The 16,130-nt window shown below is 43.2% G+C and overlaps 1 protein-coding gene across 1 annotated transcript in view; it reads left to right on the forward strand.

Moving 5' to 3' along the window:
- MYMK (myomaker, myoblast fusion factor) overlaps window positions 1-15,248 on the forward strand; it is a 20,460-nt gene extending 5,212 nt beyond the window's left edge. The window contains exons 3-5 of the mRNA XM_069069246.1: window positions 1,986-2,134; window positions 10,599-10,715; window positions 13,420-15,248. Coding sequence (XP_068925347.1) covers window positions 1,986-2,134; window positions 10,599-10,715; window positions 13,420-13,569 — 416 coding nt within the window. The 3' untranslated portion in view covers window positions 13,570-15,248. The remainder of the gene's footprint in view (window positions 1-1,985; window positions 2,135-10,598; window positions 10,716-13,419) is intronic.
- Window positions 15,249-16,130: the final 882 nt, after the last annotated feature.

Here is a 16,130-nt window from a genome sequence, read left to right on the forward strand (position 1 = left end):
AGATAGATAGATAGATAGATAGATAGATAGATAGATAGATAGATAGAAAGATAGATAGATAGATGGATGGATGGATGGATGGATGGATAGACGGATAGATAGATAGATGATAGATAGATAGATAGATAGATAGATAGATAGATAGATAGATAGATAGATAGATAGATGGATGGATGGATAGATAGATAGGAGCAAGCACACAGTCTTGTTTCACTCCATTGGTGACTAGGAAGGCATGAGAGCATTGCCCATTTTCTAGAACCTGGGCAAGCATGACATCATGAAATTGGTGTACAATGCTGATGAACTTTTCCAGGCAACCAAATTTTGACATAATTTTCCATAAGCCCTCACAACTAACTATCAAAGGCCATATGTAGGTCATATCTACAAACGTTGTGTACAGACCTCTGTTCGGCTCCTGGCATTTTTCCTGGAGCTGTTGGGCAGCAAACATCATATCAACTGTTCCTCAGCCCTTTTTGAAGCCACACTGGCTCTCAGGTAGATAACCATCTTCCAGGTGAAGGATCTGTCTATTAAGGAGGACTCTTGCAAGAATCTTGCCAGCAATGACTAAGAGAGAGAGAGCCCCCTGTGATTGTTGCAGTACAATCTATTTCCTTTACCTTTATAGAGATGGATAATGGAGGCATCCTTGAACTCCTCAGGGATAACCTCCTCTTGCCATATAACCTGGAAGAAAAGGAGTGGGCAGCTTTCAGAGAGTTAGTGCATAGCACTGCATTTACTCATCTGGGTCAGAACACTAGCAAACACTAAGATTGGTTTGATGTGAAAATGATAGGGAAATTCAGAAGCTACTAAATGAAAAACAAGAACTCCACAGGATTTACCAGCAGGATAGCTCATCCATCTCTAAGAAGGCAGCATTTAATTCCATCAAAAGTAAAGTACAAGCAAAGCTTAGAAAGATGCAGGATTCCTGGGTCAATAAGAAGGCAGATGAAATTCAGTTTTATGTTTTATGTTAGTAACAATCCAAAACACTTTTTTTTAAGCAATTGGGGTTAAGTAACTTGCTCAAGGTTACATGGCCAGGTGTCTCTGGGTGGGTGCTAAGTGTCTGAGCCCGGGATTCAATCTCCAGGTCATCCCAACACTGGAGCCAGTGCTCTTACTCGCTGTGCTACCTGGCCACCCCAATCCAAAGCACCTTTATGATGCTATGAAGGTTATTTATGGGTCAAAGACCTATGGTACATCACAACTACTGACAGAACCATATTGATTAGTGATAAGGACATGATCCTAGAGAGATGGGCTGAACATTTCTATAGTATTCTCAACAGACCATCATCAATCAATGCTGAAGCCATTGACCATTTGCCTCAGGTTGAAGTCAATCCCTCCCTAGTTGAAGCTCCAACTGAAGAAGAGGTTTTGAATGCCATTAGGTTCCTTTCATGTGGTAAAGCACCTGGTGCTGATTCTATTCCAGCTGAGATTTCAAGGTAGGGGTCCATTGCTCATACAAAAGATAGATAGATAATAAATAAGTAAATGTCTGATGGTCCTTCCAGCTCTAATATTCTGTGTTTCAGGGTCATCTCCACCTCTATATCTATTATAAGGTCCACTCCAGCTCTGACATTCCGTGTTCTAAGGTCCCTTCTACTCCTGACATGCTGTGTCCTAAGGTCACTGCTAGCTCCAATCTTCTATATTCCAAGGTTCTTTCCATCTCTAATATCATATGTTCTGAGGTCTTTTCTAGCTCTGACCTTCTATGTTCTAAAATCTCTTCCAGCTTTGATAGTTTATGTCCTAAGGTCCCTTCTAGTTATAACATACCATGTTCTAAGGCCCATTCCAACTCTGACATTCCATGTTCTAAGAGCTCTTCCAGTGCTTTCTATGTTCTAATATCCCTTCCAGCTCTGATAAATGATGACATTAGAAGTCTCCTTTGAGTTCAGATGAACTCTAAACTTTGATTTCTGTTCCCTTCCCTCCCTTTCCAGCCCTGGCAGAATTTGATGAACCCAAAAGGTCGACCTTTGTGATGTTTGGTGTGTTGACCATTGCCGTAAGGATCTACCAAGACCGATGGGGCTATGGGGTGTACTCGGGACCTATTGGCACAGCTGTCCTCATCATTACAGCAAAGTGGGTGAGTGATGGGGGTGGCCAGGTAGCACAGTGAGTAAGAACACCGGCTCCAGTGTCGGGATGACATGTGGATTGAATCCAGGCTCAGACACTTAGCACCCACCCAGAAACACCTGGCCGTGTAACCTTGAGCAAGTTACTTAACCCCAATTGCTTAGGGGTGGCCAGGTGGCTCAGCACCGGCCCCAGTGTCGGGATGACCTGGGGATCAAATCTGGGCTCAGATACTTAGCACCACACCCAGAAATAACTGGCCGTGTAACCTTGAGCAAGTTACTTAATCCCAATTGCTTTAAAAAAAAAAAGTGGGTGTGATCAAAAAAGATAAAATGAGATAATATTTGTAAACCATCTTGTATACCTTAAGGTGCTACATAAATACTAGCTGTTATCATTACAACTCTATTTGTCTAGTTCTGTGACCTCGAGCCTGCCCTTCTCATGACTTCAGTTTCCCCATCTATAAAATGAAAATTTTGGAATAGATGATTTCTGAGGTTCCTTCCTATTCTGACATTTTTGTGTAATCGAGTCTATGTTTTTTCTATCATACGGGGGCATCTTGAAGTACTGACAGAGGGAGCAGCTAATTTGGAAAGTGTCAGGCTTTGGAGGCCAGTTGTAGGTCCTCATCTGTTAAGAACAAAGCAATGTGATGACCCACATCTGGGTCTCCCAGGTGATTGTCTGAGTTTCCTTACCAGAAAGAGAACTGAAATTTCAGCTAGTTTTATCTCAGTTTTCTGAGTTGCCTTCTTGTTCTGAAAAGTCCTAATAACTGGGTCTTCCTGAGAGGTAGTTGTGGAAGAAACCCTGGGCTATTACACTCTGGACACAATAGCAGTCTGACTTTGAGGAGTCTCAACCTCAGGCCCTCAGTTTTCTCCTTTCTGAAATGTTAGTTGAAAGTGTCTGACATTCTGTGTTCTAGAATCTCTTCTAGTTCTGCCATCCTGTGTTCCAACATCTCTTTCAGCTCTGACATTCTGTGTTTCAAAGTCCCTTCCAGTTCTAATACTGAGTGTTCTAAGGTCCCTTCCAACTCTGACTTTCTATGTTAATTCCAAGGTCCTTTTCAGTGACAGTGTCCTAAGATTCCTTTGACCTATGCCTCTGGCTTTCAATGCTGATTCTTTCTTTTCCTGACTGACACTGGCTGTAGCTATGTCTGGTATTGTAGTTACAACTTCTCTTTAAGTCCAACGATTTCATTGCTCTTTCTGAGTCCACTTTCCACCTTAGTCCTCGACTCAAAGGTGTGGGCGTATCTCAAAGAATGAATTCATCTTAGGTGTTTTAGCACAGGGGAAGCTTGAGCTCAGGGTGTTGAGAGGAGGGCTAGGGGAAGGTAAGTCAGAAGGATGGATCGTAAACAACAGAGATGACTCAAATCAAGGATCTGGGGTAAGAGAGTGAAGTGTAGGTGGTGGGTGTTCAAAAATAAATTTGTCTACTTTATCTCTCGTGCAGTAAAAGGTGTCAGGATTTCTTTTCCCTATTTGGACAATAAGGCACAGAGAGATGGAGCTACTTGCAGAAAATCGCACGGCTATCCAGTGGCAAAGCCAGACCTTGAATTCAAACATCTTGACTTTTTCAAATGCTCTTCCAGAGGAGGAGGATTGGGGAAGAGGTTATTCTTTCTTGATCTAGTTTAGTAATTTGAATTGATGTTATTTGGGGTGACCCAAGGTAGTGCCTGTAAGTTTCCTGCCTTGGGGAGGAGAGACTTGTTGGGGTGATGCAATAGCATGCCTTATTAATTAACATTCTGGAATGCATAAACAATGCTGGCTTCCAGAGATAATCACTGAATTCCAAGTCTCTGTTTATGATAAAAACAGCTCACCCCAAGCCGGAAATGGGATAATTCTCTCCTGATTCAGTCCGGGTGGATTTCCCTCCTCACTCCCCCAGCTAGACATTGGGTAATTATCCTCAGAGAGGCTTGGTATGAATCTGCTTCTGAATTATAATTAGGTAGAACAGTATTTACTCATTAAAGCCTGAGTGGAATACCACACAGACTTTCCTCTCCTTGGGCAAGGGGACTCAGCAATAAGAAAAAAGGGGGGAAGGGAGGGAGAGAAAGGGATATGCATTTATAAAGTGCCTATGTGCCAGGCACTGTGCTAAGTGCTTTAAAAATATTATCTCATCTGATCACCATAGCAATCTTGCATGATAGGTGCTTTTATTCCCATTTCACTATTGAGGAAACTGAGGCATGACCTGACACTAGCTCTGTGACCTCTTCCTGACTCCAGCTCCAGACCTAGTGCTCTATCCAACTATACCACCTAGCTGTTCCCTTTGGGGGAAGGCCAAAGCAAGTTGGCCACATTCCTAATTTAAATAGCACCTTCTAGCCCATTTAGGAGGGAATTCAATCTAAGGCTGTCTGGGAGGGGAGCTGGTTTCTAGAGTAAGTACACCAAACCCTCAGGGCTTAACTGTTCTCTAAAGGCCATTCCTCCAGTTGCTAAAGGCTTGGAACCAGCAAGCACCACCGGAATAGGTTAGATGACAATTACTGAAGGACAGCATGGACTAATGGAAAGTGGACTGAATTTAGACTAAGGAGAACCTGGGTTTAAATCTTGCCCCTGATGCTTAATAACTAGTGAACCAAGAAACTCACAACCTTTCTCAGCCTGAGTTGTTTCATCTGTAAAAAGGGGATAATAACCACTTATTTCGAAAGGTTATTTTGAAAATCAAATGAGATAATATACATAAAATATTTTGTAAACCCCAAAATGCTGTATAAATATCCAATTTTATTATTAAGTTAAGGTCCTTTGCAAGTAAAAGGTTTTCTGCTTCCCTTTCTGCCCCTCTCAGAGGGTGAAGAGACAACCAGCAGTATGGACACCACCTAGGGGAACTAAGACTAAGAATAAAGAAGGCAACTGGAGAGTTACACTGAGCCCAGGAATTCACAGGATCGTGGGTCTAGAGCTGCACAGGGCCTTAGAGGTCAAGTAAACCCATATATATATATATATATATTTTTTTTTTTCTTTTTGGAGGGAAGGCAGGGCAATTGGGGTTAAGTGACTTGCCCAAGGTCACACGACTAGTATGTCAAGTGTCTGAGGCTAGATTTGAACTCAGGTCCTTCTGACTCCAGGGCAGGTGCTCTATTCACTGGACCACCTAGTCACCTCAACCCTTTATCTTACAGATGGACACGGATGCTCAAAAGGGCATAATGGCTTGTACTAACCAGTTCACATGGGTAGTCTGATACTCTCACCACTGGACCATGTCCTAGCCACACACCCTAGATCTCTGTCTTTCTCAGTTAGCTCATTCTTTATTTCACCAATGTTTATTTCACCATGCTTTATTTTCTTTATTTAAATTTATTTATTTGTCTCACCTTCATTTCACCATGCTGCCATCTGGTCCTTCCTACATCTCCAAATCAACATGTTGGACACAGGTAATTATCTGTCCCCCTCAACATGTTTATTCTTCTAACGTCACGGTTTCCCTTGGCAGGCCCAGTGTCCCATATTTGTTGTAACCTTGGGGTTATCATTTACCCTTCTCTGTCCCTTATTTCCCATATCCAGTATTACCAAGGTCTGTCCATTCCAAGGCCTGCCTGGGACATGTGTCACCTCCGTCTCCTCTCCTTTGTTCTCATCGCCACCTTCCTTGTTTAGGCCTGCCCTGTACCATCTACCTGGCCTACTGCCTTCTAACCTCCTTCTAAGCCTTCTTCCCTCTCCAATGCACCAACATTACCATTGCCAAAACATTCTTTCTTATTCTGCTCAGGATTCTTCTGTGGCTCCCTTTGTGATTCCCAAGTAAAATTCAAACTCCTTTGCTGACATTTAAGACCCTCTACAATCTAATACCAGGTTCCAGTCTTTGCAATCTTCTTTTATCTCACACTAGCCCACGAGTTCTTTACTCCAATCCAACCAGATTACTTTCTTTACCTCTCCCCCCTTGTCTTTTTCTACCTCTGAGTCTTTGCTCACATTGTGACTTCTGCCTGGGATGCCATCCCTCCCATTTTTCTTCCCCTTTTGAATTCCTACACGTCCTTTCCAATCCTTCTTAAAAGTCAGCACTTAAGGGGCGGCCAGGTAGCACAGCGAGTAAGAGCACCAGCCCCAGTGTTGGGATGACCTGGGGATCGAATCCGGGCTCAGACACTTAGCATCCACCCAGAAACACCTGGCTGTGTAACCTTGAGCAAGTTACTTAACCCCAGTTGCTTAAAAAAAAAGAGTCAGCACTTACACCAAGCCTTCCCTAATACTGCTGTGGGTCACGACTTTCCCCTTCAGACCACACATAATAATTACACTTGTTCTATACCTCTCCGCGTACTTATCTCCTACTCTGTGCATATTGCTATGTAGGTTATGCTTACTATACTCACCATAACCCCACGAAGGAAGGGATCAGTTTATCTAAATTTAGTCTCTCCACCAGAATCTATTACAGTATTCAGCATAATGCCCTCCATTGAGAGCTTAGTAGATGCTTCTTAACTTCTCATAAATGAATGAATAGGGTAGTTCCCAGACTGCTTGCTTCTCTTATCTTTCCAGCTGTCTTTTTTTTTCAGAGCAATTGGGGTTGAGTGACTTGCCCAAGGTCACATGGCTAGTTTTGTGTTAAGTGTCTGAGGCCGGATTTGAACTCAGGTCCTCCTGATTCCAGGGCTGGAGCTGTATTCACTGTGCCACCTAGCCACCCCCTTAGCTGTCTTTCAATCTACCAGCAGATATCTCCAGAGCACCTTTGATGGGCAAGACATAATATGAAGAGAGCTGTGTGTTAGACTCAATGTCAGGAAGGCTTGGGTTCCAATCCCATCTCTGACACTTAACTGTGTGACCCTGTGCAAATCACTTAACTTTTTTGAATCTTGGTTTTCTCATCTATAAAAAGGAGTTAATAATACTAACTCACAGAATTGTTGCAAGGCTCAAATGAGGAAGTGCACGTAAAGTGCTTTATAAACTTTAAAGCATTTATCTAAAAGTTATTATCACACATAGAAAAGTCAGTTAGCTCTCAGAATGTCTGAGGGCGAAGGGAACTTAGAGCTTATCCAGTCCAACTTTTTCATTTTACAGATGAGCAAACTAAGGCCCACAGAGGGTGTCACAAGATAACTCTGAGCAGTGTTTATAAAGCAGAGACTGGAACTCACGTCATCTCCTAATCCCCCAGCTCCAGGCCGAAGAAGGAGAAAGCATGCTAAATGAGGGGTATAGAATCAAGTTCTTCCAGAATTCCACCTGCAGTCAGTGTGGGATGGAGTGATCAGTGACAGCTTCCCAAAGGAGGTGACATTTGAGCTGTCCATGTTCAATCCATCCCACTTCTCACTCATCTATCTATTGGAGGATGGACAGGAATGAAGAGAGGAGGCAGAGCACAAACCAATCCCTTTGCTCAATTCAATTAGACAAGATTTTGGGGTGGCTTGAGGGGTTTCCAGTATACACAATTCAACTAGCATTCATTGACGGTTTTCTATGTGCAAAGACACTAGGTTAGATAGTAGTAGGGATACAAAGATGGAAAAGAAATGCCTGCCCTCAAGGAACTTACAGTCTGCTGGGAGGTTGAGGGGCTGGCGGACAGTAAAGGTCAGGGAAGAATTTTATGAAGAAGGTGCCACCTGAGAGGGGCCTTGAAAGGAGAGAAAGGTCCTGAAGAGGCAGGGTTGAGAAGGAAGTACACTCCAAGCATAAGAGACAGCCCATGTCATCAATTACAATAACTAGAACATTTAAGTAGGTCATTATGGAAGAACAGAAAGGGATATACATTGTATAGAATCACAGAACTTGGTTCACATAAAGAAAAGTGTTGGGGAATGATTTTGGCATTTGATTATTTGATATATTGGCCATTAAAAACCAGGGAAGGGGCAGCTAAATGGTACAGTGAATAGAGCACCAGCCCTGGAGTCAAATCCAGCCTGAGACACTTGACACACTTACAAGCTGTGTGACCTTGGGCAAGTCACTTAACCCCAACTGCCCTGCCTTCCCCCCTCTAAAAAAAACAGGGGAAAGGGCAGCTAGGTGGCATAGTGGACAGAGCACCTGCTATGATGTCAGGAGGACCTGAACTAAAATATAGCCTCAGACACTTACTGGCTGTGTGACCCTGGGCTCCAAAAGTGGGGTGGGGGGGAGTTGAACTTATATTAGATGGAAAGGAAGGCATAAACTAAGACTGGTGAGTTTTAAGCTCTTCTACTTGCCTCTAAGGCCATGGGAAAAATGGTAAGAATATTCTATGCTCTCCAAACCAGAATCTGATCATAAAGACAAAAAAGAGTGAGTAACCAAGGGAAGTTATGGAGTCTCAGTCACTAGATAGAAAGCATTCAGATGAACCAAAGGATCACAAAATTGACAGCTTGGAAGGGACTCCAGAGGTTGTCTAGCCAAAAGTGTATCAGAACAAGAATCCCTACTCCAACATATCCCAGACAAAGAGTGATCTAGCCCCAGCCTGAAGTCCTCCACAGACGGCCCAGACAGCCCACTTTTGGACAGCCTTAATTGTTAGGAAGCTTTTCCTTAGATGGAGTCAGAGTTTGTATCTCTGCTTCCACCCACTGCTGCCTTGCCCTCTGAAGCTGATCTGAATCAGCCTAATCCCTTTTCCAAGCAGTGATTCTGCTCCCCACCCTGGGACCAGAGCTACCCTAGAGGTTTAGACAGCCACCTATCTGAATGCAGGAACCAAAAACTGATTATTCTAGAAGTTTCTTTCCTGCCCCAGGATTCTAGAGTTCCAGTGTTCTAAAATTCTGTGACTAGGATTTTAGATTTCTGTGATTGTGACTTTACAATTCTTTCACTGAGAGATTCCAAATTGACTTCTGACCTATTGCCTCATAGAGAAGGCTGCCTCCCAGGAGGCTGTCAGGAGGCCAGCTTCTTCTTTGTTCTCTTTGGGGTTCCCCATTTGTAGATCCAAATGGAAAAGGCTTAGTTCTCACATTTACATGGCACTAAAATAGTTCTTATATTTATATGGTGATTTTAGGCCTGCCTAGCACTTTACATAAACTTTATCCCATACACTTTGATGATGATGATGGTGATGATGATGATAATAAAAATAATGGCTAACACTCATATAGCACTTTAAGGTTTGAAAAGTATGGCATATGTTATCTCCTCTTAATTCTGACTTTTAATCCTTATAAACCTGAGTTCGGGTACGACCTCAGACACTTACTAGGAGTATAAACCTGGAGGAGTCATGTAACACCTGCTTGCCTCAGTTTTCTCATCCGTAAAATGGGGATAATAAGAGCACCTACCTCCCAGAGCTATTGTTAGATCAAATAAGATAATAATTGAAAAATTCTTAGCACAGTGCCTGGAACATAGTAAACTCTATATAAACATTAATTATCATTATCATTAATCATCACAACTTTGCACTAGGGACTCTTATTATATTCATTTTACATGGAAGGAATGTAAGACCCAGAAGGACTCTCTGCCCAGGATCAATAACTAGTAAAAGTGAGATTCAAACCTGAGTCCCCTGACCCTAACCACTACACCTCACTTCCTCAGAAAAAGACAAAAGTTGTTGTGTTGTCTGTTACTTTTTTTTTTTAATGGAAGTGCAGACAGAACTCATTTTCCTGACTTAGATAAGGAAGTATTTCACTTGCCTCCATCTCTCCTGGGTCCCATATTTATAAACAAGCAACTAGTTCCCTGCCCACCTGGCCCACGCGCACATCATTAGATGCAGTGAAGAGATGTGAAAGCAAGTAAGAACTCTGTCCACTGTCCTCAGGGCACCTGAAAGCTGGAGGACATGAAGTTAACACTAACAGTATATCAGCAAGGAAGAACAGAAGTATTAACTGAGTGAGGCTAGGCAATTTCTCTGAGGGATCGTTTCCCCATCTGTTAAATTGGAACAATAAACTGCTCTAACTCCCTCAGAAAGAAAACTCTGGAAACATTAGAAATAAGAACATTGGACTGGGAGTCAGGAGACCTGGGCTTGAATCTCAGCTCTAAAACTTAGTACCAGTGTGACTTTGGGCAAGTCCTTTAGTCTTTCTGGGCCTTGGTTTGCTCATCTCTAAAATGGGAAAAATAATACATGCACTACCTACCTCACAGTATAATTTCAGAGAAAGCACTTTGCAAATTACAAAAACATTATATAAATGTGATTTATTATTACCTAATCTAAATATAGCAGGGGGCTACAGAACAAAGGAGTGAGAAGATTGGAGTCAGAGTTGAAAGAAGTCTGTTCTTTCACCTAATGGTTTGTTTATTATTTAACTGATGGCTGCTGTCCCCTTGGGGCACATCAAGGTGGTATTTGTTGAGTCTGGCAAAGTGACTCTATTGCACAGTCTTCCCAGAAGGGATGAGTTTTGAGTCAGGCCACCCAGAGTTTCTTCACTGACTTTTGTGTTTCCTCTCCAGCTGCAAAAGATGAAAGAGAAGAAGGGTCTGTACCCGGACAAGAGTGTGTACACCCAACAGATAGGCCCTGGTTTCTGTTTTGGAGCGTTAGCCCTGATGCTGCGTTTCTTTTTTGAGGTAAGGCCCCTTTCTGTGCAAGGGTCCATGGGGGAAATGCAGAGAGGTAGCAGTCATTGGCCACTGTCCTCAGGTAACCCATAATCCTAGGGAGACCAGATATCACACTGGGATTGAAAGAGCATTAACCTGAGAGTCACAAGCCTTGGATCCTGGTCCAAACTATGCCACTAACTAGCCCATGTCAACTTGGGAAAGTCACTTACCTTCTCTAGACTTGTCTCAAAGTCCTCTTCCAAGCTCTTCCCTTCAGAAGGTTAAGTCTAACAGACTTGGATGAATCTGAGATTCCACTGGGGTGAATATTTCCTCCAGTGGCAGAGAATCCAAATCCATCCAAGCCTTCTCATCCAGTAGGATTTTGCTCATAGCTTTCCATAATTCCTCCATAGAGGGTTCACTTGCTTCAATAGAGGCCACCTTCATTTGATTCCTTACTATGCCCCCTTACTACTTCTGTGATTTTCAGCAAGTCCCTTCAACGGCTCTAGGACTCAGTTTCCTCTTTTGTAAAATGAAGGGGTTAAACTAGACTCCTAAGGTCTCTTCCAGTTCTGGGTGTGTTTATGATCCAATCATGTTCTCCTTTTAATTCGAGCTCTCCCCAAAGTCTTAGTGCAGTTTTAAATTACTAGTACTTTAAAATGTTAGTAATGGGATGCAGGCATTCATACCCAGCATCCATCATTCCATTGCTCTCAGAGGGATCCATAGTTTGAACAATTCTAAGAGCACAATGGTTCACAGTTTTGCAGCTCTTTTGCATCATGGGGAGAATATTGGGGTTCAAGACACAGACTTCTGCAGCAGGGAACAGTGAAAGTGCTGAACAGTTTTCCAAATGTGATCCTACCCTATGTCCTCACCTTCTACACAGTTCTGAACTTGACTCATTGTCCATCTATCTCCCCAGTTTATCCAAGATGGATATAAGTATAGATAAAGTGTGCATGAGTGAGTGGGTGCGTCTGTGAAAATGAACTTCTTTGATCTTCAGTTTCCACATCCATAAAATGGGGATTAAAAACACTTTCAGTGCCTCCTTAGCCCATCAGGTTAACCTCTCTATGCAAATGGGTCATGATCTTCTAATATCAGTATTCCCTCCAATGATGCCAGTCATGTTGTGTCCATGGTCACTCATCTTGTGCAGTTCTAACTCCTGTCCTAACCAAAAGACCAACAAACATGCTGGATGCCTTTCTCAAGGTGTCCTGTCTGAGAATACAAGCAGAATGCATGACTCGTCCATCAGTTATCCCTTCATCAACTTACCTGCCTTTTCAATCACACTTTTTTTCCTACGACATCTTTTTTCACCACTCTCCCACATAGTTCCTTGTCTGTATTATACCCCAACCTGTTAACACCTGCCGTGTGCCTCTCTTACACTCTTTAGTTGATCCCCAATTGTTTCATGACTTACTGACATAACATAACGAGGGAAAACTTGGAGTCACCAAAAGTACTTTGTCATTTCTCAAAGACAACTCAGTCCGCTCTCCCCACCTCCTGTTCAATTTTGGGACCTGTTCATTGTCCATTGGCAGTGTCTGTCAAAGATACATAATCTCGACATAAACATTGTTCATCCATTTGGTTTTTCCAGTGAACATAGTTAGGCCAGACTCTTTTGAGTGGTTACGGACCTCTTTCAGAAGACTCTGTAATGTTTCAGGGCTTGAGGCAATAAGCACGTTTTCATATGTATACAGGGTCACCTGAAAGACCTTTTTCTCTAAGGAATCCCTGACTCAGATCTTGTATTGGATAACCTCCTTGACTGTGGCCAACACTTTTGACAAGCCTTCATTGCTCTGTTTTATGCTTCATCTGATGTACAAGATTAGTGATAATTAATAACAATTAATCATCATTGGTTATTAATAGCAAGTGAGTTGTTACATATGGTATTCAATAGTACATAAAAGCACTACTTGTAATGTCATAAAGGCATTGGGTGATTAATGTTTAATATGTAGACAATGAGTATAATTAATGCCATAGGACTCAGCGAAGAGGGGATCACTGGCGACTGGAATAATAACATTTTTGTAGGAAGAATATGACAGAAGGATGAGGAAGTTATCTTAATATCAGTAGATCTTAGATTTAGTACTGGAAAGGAATTAATAGGTCATTCAGGCAATTCCTTCATTTTGCAGATTGTTGTTCAGTCATGGCCAACTCTTCATGACCCCATTTGGAGTTTCTTTCTCCAGCTCATTTTACATATGAGGAACTGAGGCAAACAGGGTTAGGTGACTTGCCCAGGAACACACAGCTAGGAAGTATCTGAAGATGGATTTGAACTCAGGAAAAGGAGTCTTTCTAACTCTGGGCCTGGCACTTTATCCACAGTGCCACCTAGTTGTCCATATTTTATAAGACAAGAAACTAAATTCCAGAATGCTAGAGGTCACACAGGGAGTATACAGAGGGAAGAATGTGAAGTTATTATATAGGGGAAGTTGTAACACAAGAAGAGAGTGAAAGATGGCTATGAGGAAGTGTTCCAAGCTGTAAAAATGCATGAGCAAAAATGTGGAGGTGGGAAATTATGAATGATAAAAGATGGCTAGATGGGAAAAATAGGGACGAATTAAGGAATTCTTTAAATGCCAAGTTGAGCTTTCTAAGGCTGAGGCAACTGACTGACTCTCTTTTTCTCTTTCCCTCCCTCTCTCTTTCCCGGTCTACAAAGGAATGGGATCACACCTATGTTCACAGCTTCTACCACTGTTCACTAGCCATGTCCTTTGTCTTACTGCTGCCCAAGGTGAACAAGAAAGCTGGGAATGCTGGGACTCCTGCCAAATTGGACTGTTCTACACTCTGCTGTGCTTGCATCTGACTGTCCCCTTCTGACTGTGTTTCCCCTCACTCTCCCCAGACCTCTATTTGACTATGTTCCCCTATATAATATTTTCTTCTCTCAGGTCAAGTTAAACCAAGAAGTATTTAAAATGTCAATGTAGGTCCACCACTGCCATAGGCACCATGGGGAAAAACTATTGCTTTTCCCTTTTCCTTCTAAGGCTTTCATCTTTAAAAACCATAGTACCCAAGAATTGGCTTTCCAGATACAATCAAGACCCTCTGCCTCTGCGAAGGACTGAACCCAAATCATCCTAGGCAAACAAGACTTTTCCTACCAAAGAAGAGTCTACCAACTATCCTTAGTTACAATTCTTTTCCTTTTGAAAGTCAACTTCAATTTCTGTGATTTAGACATCTCTTTTCCCATGGGTTCTGGTGAGATATCTATTTCTGCACCCATGGTCTCTGAATGAGCCCTTTGGGAGGGGAGGGGGACAGTCAAATAGGGAGTGCCACTACTGGAATACCAGGTTGGTCAATTCCAGCAACTACCTCCTGACCCTAAACCCCACCCCTTGGCCCCTGTCCTTTCCTCCAGCTGAGTTCCATGAGCTCTGAGTTCCCTGCTTCTAGGAGAGAAATTCCAGACTGAATTGATGTAGAAGCAAAATGATTTTATTTATTTCACTCTAACTCTGTTGGAGGCCATAGGCTCTTTCCCAAGATTGCAAGAGCCCAATGCCAACTCACCATACCTAGTGTCCAGCCTAGGGTTGACAAGTATCCCTTTCCCAGATCCACTGAGGTGGGTGGTTTAATGACGAAAGTGTCTGGGCACCAAGGACACCCTCCTGGGGTCCAACTCATTTGGAAGCTACAGTCCTCGTTCCCTTTGCCCATGCCCAGATCATTTCCCATAGCTCTCTAATGGATGGGCAGTGAATACTGAAAAGTCTCTGAGTTCTTCCAAATAATTCTTTCTCTTGGAAATAACTGGGGGGCTGCACAGTCAAGCACCCCCTTACCTCTTTTAGCAAGCATGGCTCCATATCTGAATGGCTCCTTCTGCATAACAGAATTATCAGCTTAATAGCATTCCCCCTCTTCCCAACTCCACAATCCCATAGCCCAGGATCCTACCATAGGTAATTTGGAAACGCTATCACATCTCTCTCTGACATAATCCTCCCAGGTTTGGAGACATTTACAAACCCTCTCCTGCCCCCAACTGCCCCCTAGGACTCTATTATACAAGGAAATGTCTAATCTAACCTTTTGAAACCTCCTTTTAAAATCTTTGAAACCTATCTCCTCTCCTGAGAAACCGTTTCTTCCCCCAAGGACAGTCTGTGTTCTGATCTTCAGCACACCTCTCTTAAGGCAGTAGGATTAGGAACTGACAATGGTCAATATCCTTCCTCTCCTACCCCTTCCCAAGTTTATAGACAGCAACCACCTCTGCACTCAATCTGTATCTTTTTTAGCTCAGATTCATCCATACCTCATCTCCACTCCTTTGGTCCTTTTTATTGACCATCCCAAACCCTTCTTCTTGTCTTCCTGTGTCCTGTCCTTTACAAGGTAAAGAGGAAAATATTCAGAACTCCCTATATATGGTTGACTTCCCCGCAAAGAGCATATGGGCCATCTGAGTTTATCTCTCACAGCCTCCAGGTTAAGGAAAAATAGAGACAATTACCTAGCAAGTAAAAATCCTGGTAGAGAATTTACCCTGTGTTTCTTAAGGGGACCAAGATTCAGCATTCCCTGGCTCCCCAGGGGAGGGAATGGGGACATTGGGGGGATGGTTTCCAAAGGTGTGCTCCATCCTGGAAGCTGATGTTCAGGCAGGCAGTAACAACCTCTGACCTCCTCCCTTTCCCCCCAGGCCAAGAAAATACTCAAGACACAGGTACACAAGGAGGACTTCTTGGGAGGGGACTGTCCTGGGATTTGTGAGCTCTTTGTGATATCTCCAGAAGGTGGGCTCTCAGGGCAGGAAGGAGGCTAAATGCATGGACTATTGGAGAAAACTCTGAGACCCACTGTCTTATTTTACAGATAAGGAAACAGAGTCCCAAATGGGGTTAAGTGATCACAGAGGAGTCAGAAGACCTGGTTATGAATCGCAGGTCTTACTCCTTAAGCAATCACTTAAGCTCTCTGGGCCTCAGTTTCCTCATCTGTAAAATAAGGAGGTTGAACTACACGGCCTCTGAAGTCCCCCTCCAGCGCTGTCTCTGTTCCTAAGATCCTAATAAAATAGCATCCCTCCCCTCCTGGACCTTATAGTCTAACGTGGGAGGCAAAAGACACAGAAGCATACAAAAACAACTAAGCTAGCTCACACATGCCCCGAGGCAGAAAGGTGATAGGGACCAAGGACAGGTAGGCTTTCCAAGAGCTGTAAGAAGGACAGACCATGGGGGTTAGGTGGGGGCAATGAAACCAGCAGGAGACCGCAGGCAGGTGAGAACATCTCCTAAGGCCATCCAGCCCCCTCTCCCTCCCCCCTGCCTCCTCCTGGCTTGGCTGGAACACTGAGCACTTTGTCTCCAGCTAACTCTCTCCCAGGCCTCCCAGCTCCCTGGCAGC

Source organism: Petaurus breviceps, unplaced genomic scaffold (assembly GCF_028583685.1).
Source record: "Petaurus breviceps papuanus isolate PSGF00001 unplaced genomic scaffold, PetGlider_PUasm1.0 90779, whole genome shotgun sequence".
In the NCBI taxonomy this organism is placed as follows: Eukaryota; Metazoa; Chordata; class Mammalia; order Diprotodontia; family Petauridae; genus Petaurus; species Petaurus breviceps.